Source organism: Pecten maximus, chromosome 10 (assembly GCF_902652985.1).
Source record: "Pecten maximus chromosome 10, xPecMax1.1, whole genome shotgun sequence".
Taxonomy (NCBI): Eukaryota; Metazoa; Mollusca; class Bivalvia; order Pectinida; family Pectinidae; genus Pecten; species Pecten maximus.
In genome coordinates this window covers 34,065,484-34,070,375 of record NC_047024.1, presented here as the reverse complement: position 1 = coordinate 34,070,375, position 4,892 = coordinate 34,065,484, and the positions used below count along the sequence as shown (strand labels likewise).

At 35.6% G+C, this 4,892-nt stretch overlaps 1 protein-coding gene across 1 annotated transcript; it reads left to right on the top strand.

Annotated features, from left to right (window-relative positions):
- Window positions 1-559: 559 nt before the first annotated feature.
- Window positions 560-4,077, top strand: LOC117336644 (perlucin-like protein). The gene is made up of 5 exons (XM_033897255.1): window positions 560-611; window positions 1,351-1,448; window positions 2,772-2,862; window positions 3,479-3,702; window positions 3,975-4,077. Exons 1-5 carry the CDS (start codon window positions 560-562, stop codon window positions 4,005-4,007), a joined length of 498 nt encoding a protein of 165 aa, XP_033753146.1. The 3' UTR covers window positions 4,008-4,077.
- Window positions 4,078-4,892: the final 815 nt, after the last annotated feature.

The window sequence follows — 4,892 nt, the reverse complement described above, 5'->3', positions numbered from 1 at the left end:
TTTATTGTTAAACATGTATTGGTGTTGAATAGTTTCACAATAGCAAAAATGCGGTTAAAAAAAATCCGAAATTCGATAATTACGCACTAAGCACGAACAGCACGTACTTAAAACGCAATACGTTTATCATGCGAAGGTTCATGTTGACAAATTATTGTTATTTAATGTTTTTATTTATTTTTCAAAAATCTTGTTTACATTTTCTTTTTGTACTTAGTATATATTTGAACAGAATACTTAACCTTAACTCTATTCAATGTTAATGTATATATACTACTACTCGAACCTTCTAAAAGAATAAAGATTCAAATCTACTACATCATAAACCATAAACATAATAACAATATATAGATATGTACATAACACCTTGTTGACGCTGGATTAACCAAGTAAGGTTTTAGAATTGTATGATGTTAATGCAATGGAGCGAATAAAAACACGTTTTATGTATAACAATCGGATTATAAGATGGAAACAGGTGTCGTACAGAAGCTTCAGACTCTGTATAAATAGAGGGTTATCCGACTGTTCCGTACGATCCTCGGAGACTACGTTCAACATGAATATTCTCCTAGTAACTGCCCTTCTCGGTACCGTCGCCATCTCCCAAGGTAAGCTCCTACAACACATCATTTGTTATGCCTTTTATTTATTTATTTATTTATCTATAATATATTTTTACTAATATATCAGTTACGGATTTTTCAGGTGAAAATTATGAAACATTCTGTAGTAATAGTCATTTATCATTGTAGATCTGTTATATATTTTTATTTGTCTATATGGTGCTGCGTGTGGTACTGGTTGTACCATTCATTATGTAACATGATCATATCTTAAGACAATTGGGGATGGCTGTATAGTTAGTCTCCATTGGCCTATTCTGTCCTGGAACATTTTCAACAATATTGACCAAATAGTCATAGTTTACAAAATAAATTATCATAATCAAACTTTCCAAAATCAATATCAACAGATTCTTTCGTTTCGCTTCATTGGTAAAATGTAAATATAATATATATCGTCATTGGTTTTACTTTTGCATGCTATCTACTAATTATTAATGCGCGTGAAGTAGTGTTGCTTTGTTTCTAGCAAATATAACTTCTCATTCTCAATCCTTTCTGTAGTGCACTGAAACACTATATGTGAGATGATTGTGTAGACATACATGTTTTAAGGACGGCGGTCGGAACCAATGTCTGGGCGAATAATTTAATGGCGGTCATTGGCCAATATGAAAATAAAGACCTCGAAGACAAGTGTTTTGTCTGTCAATTCTAGCCTTGCATATGGTTTGATTGGCAATTATAGATTTTGAGTACGATTGCCTATTGCATTAAACAATTTTTTCAGTTTCCGCATGGGGATGTGAGAGAGGCTGGGTGCCATTTTGTAATCACTGCTACTTCTTCAGTTCCGATAAACAGTCCTGGTACCAAGCCGCAGTAAGTATTCCACGATAAACAGTCCTGATACCAAATGATAGTAAGTATTCCACAATAAACAGTCCTGATACCAAGTGACAGTAAGTATTCCACGATAAACAGTCCTGGTACCAAGTGACAGTAAGTATTCCACGATAAACAGTCCTGGTACCAAGTGACAGTAAGTATTCCACAATAAACAGTCCTGATACCAAGTGACAGTAATATAAGTATTCCACAATAAACAGTCCTGATACCAAGTGACAGTAAGTATTCCACGATAAACAGTCCTGATACCAAGCGATAGTAAGTATTCCACGATAAACAGTCCTGGTACCAAGTGACAGTAAGTATTCCACGATAAACAGTCCTGATACCAAGTGACAGTAAGTATTCCACGATAAACAGTCCTGATACCAAGTGACAGTAAGTATTCCACAATAAACAGTCCTGATACCAAGTGACAGTAAGTATTCCACAATAAACAGTCCTGGTACCAAGTGACAGTAAGTATTCCACGATAAACAGTCCTGATACCAAGTGACAGTAAGTATTCCACGATAAACAGTCCTGGTACCAAGTGACAGTAAGTATTCCACGATAAACAGTCCTGATACCAAGTGACAGTAAGTATTCCACGATAAACAGTCCTGATACCAAGTGACAGTAAGTATTCCACAATAAACAGTCCTGGTACCAAGCCGCAGTACGTATTCCACAATAAACAGTCCTGGTACCAAGTGACAGTAAGTATTCCACAATAAACAGTCCTGGTACCAAGTGACAGTAAGTATTCCACAATAAACAGTCCTGATACCAAGTGACAGTAAGTATTCCACAATAAACAGTCCTGATACCAAGTGACAGTAAGTATTCCACGATAAACAGTCCTGGTACCAAGTGACAGTAAGTATTCCACAATAAACAGTCCTGGTCCCAAGTGACAGTAAGTATTCCACGATAAACAGTCCTGATACCAAGTGACAGTAAGTATTCCACGATAAACAGTCCTGGTACCAAGTGACAGTAAGTATTCCACGATAAACAGTCCTGGTACCAAGTGACAGTAAGTATTCCACAATAAACAAACAGTCCTGTTACCAAGCCGCAGTAACTATCCCTTGATAAATAGTCCTGGTACCACAGTATCTTACTCAAATCGTTACTAACTTTAAAGAAAATATTTAGCATTTTGTTTTATGCGCATCGAAACTAAGATAATCAGGGCTAATAATCAATTTTTTAAATGGATACAATGTTTTCTATCCGTACTATCTGTTTACAACACCACTGTATTTGAGTTCCTACAACCACTAACACAAGAAATCTAATGTTCATTTACAGTTTACATGCGCATCTCGGGGAGGAACTCTGGTCGCCATCAACAGCATATCTGAGTTGAAATGGGTCAAGTACCGCGCAAAGTCATTATGCCGTGAGTAACCAATTTCAAGTAATAAAAGTATATTTGAAAAACTAATAGTAAAATGCTTTTTAATCTCGGCGATGTTAATGACTAGAGTTAGTTAAGGTTCTATAGATAAAGATGATTACATAACATACCCAACTTTATGTGCAAAATCTATTTAGAATAATTACACGTCCATCTTGAAAGAGTTCACTCTAATTAAGTCACTGTTTGCAAAAATGGTATTTTGGAAACGTTCGGGTTACATCGCTTTATAAATCAGTCATATCTCCAACAACAAAAACAGGGCGCTGGTGTCTTTTCCCATGACGACCACATCCCTCAGTTTTCGTACTGGTTACCGACTGGCAGTGTGAATACATGCATAAATGTGCATTTCGAATGCTAGTTTCCTGTAATGTGATGGGCGTACATATTGTGTTCAACTCTTACGGAATCCAATTTAATGCTAAAATATTCATTTTTTAATTTATCTCATAACATGCCATTCACTTGTGTCTACAATACGCTGACAATTACATACATTTCATGATATCTAAACGAGAAAGAGCAACGGGTAGGATTCGAACATAAACCAATAAACAGTAGCCTTTATATACTGATTTGACACACATTTATGTAGGTGGGGACTTCTGGCTGGGCGGTAATGACATACGTACTGAGCGTCGCTGGGTGTGGAATCCGTACAACATTCTAGTGAACAGAGACTGTGTTGACTGGGACAGGGGCCAGCCAGATAATTATCACGGCAATCAGGACTGTATGCTGCTCTGGGCCAGAGCCGATTTTAGATGGGATGATCAGAGCTGTGCCAGCGCAAAGAACTATATCTGTGAAAAATTTATGGTAAGTGAGATTATACTACATCCAAGTCTGTTTTATTATCAGGCGGTTGAATTTGTCAATGCAGAGTCTTCCATATTGTTAGTCTTTTTTGCCAGTCAGCTAGCCGTTGGAAGCCTCTCTGATATCAGATATAGCAAACAATTGTATTTTTAGCAGCGTGTGATATCATTGAGAATTGTCACATAACGATATTATCTCTCTAACTCTCATACTAGTAACTTTATTTTTTCAAATCCTTTTTAGATAATATTTTCTTCCTTTCTCTTTAACAGGGATCAAGCAACATATGTACCTGCAGGGTTTAAATCTTACCGTCGAAACAGACCCTAAGGAGAGTAAACATTACCATGTTATGAATTAAATTAAAGACTGCTTAACGTAATGATTTCAACTCCTATTTGTGATTTTTTTTCTTAATATATCTCTTACAATGATGGACAAAACATAATTTCGATGAAATCAAGCAAACTTGATTCATCGTTGAATTGTTGCAAAAGCCTTCATCAAAACATGGTGAATATAACTTAACCGCCCAGGAACCTCTGGGGTTGTAAAGAGTTTTACAGAGTAACAATACTTGCATAAGATAACAAAAAGGTCATGCAGTTTTAAAAATATCAGCATTTTATTTTTTTGAATGATTGAAACCTGCAGGACAGATTTTATCAAACAATATTACACAATGACGCAAAGTCACAAACTTCCAATTCGCAGATAGTTCTACGCTGCCGTTAGGGACCGGTCCCCCTGTTTAATCAAATGTTTTGCCATTCATCTATTCATGTCCTACAATAAAACTTATAGAAACTCATAATCTATTCGAAAAAAATGCAAAGGAAGACAAACATCTCAAAAAGGACAATAACAAGAGCCAACTCGACAAACGAAATAGGTGTAATAACCGTGTTCAAATCGCCATCAGCTGAAACTTAAATCTAAATGGCTTAATTATGAGTTAAAATTACATTCCCTACTCATTTGAATAATCTTTCCTTATTGATATACCAAAAACAAAACATAACACAAAGTTTTTGAAAATACTGACATACAGTTGATACAGTAATAATGTCAATTTAAATTAGAATCGAACAAGATGAAAATGTTTTGAAATCGCAAGCTTTAACATTTGTTGACGATTACTTGTTGCTAGGAAAACAGCGAAATAGGCAAATACAATAAAGAAATTAGAT

Coding starts and splice junctions, on each gene's coding strand:
- LOC117336644 (XM_033897255.1), top strand. CDS start 560: ATGAATATTCTCCTAGTAACTGCCCTTCTCGGTACCGTCGCCATCTCC. Junction 612..1,350: donor TACCGTCGCCATCTCCCAAG/GTAAGCTCCTAC, acceptor ATTAAACAATTT/TTTCAGTTTCCGCATGGGGA. Junction 2,863..3,478: donor CCGCGCAAAGTCATTATGCC/GTGAGTAACCAA, acceptor ACATTTATGTAG/GTGGGGACTTCTGGCTGGGC.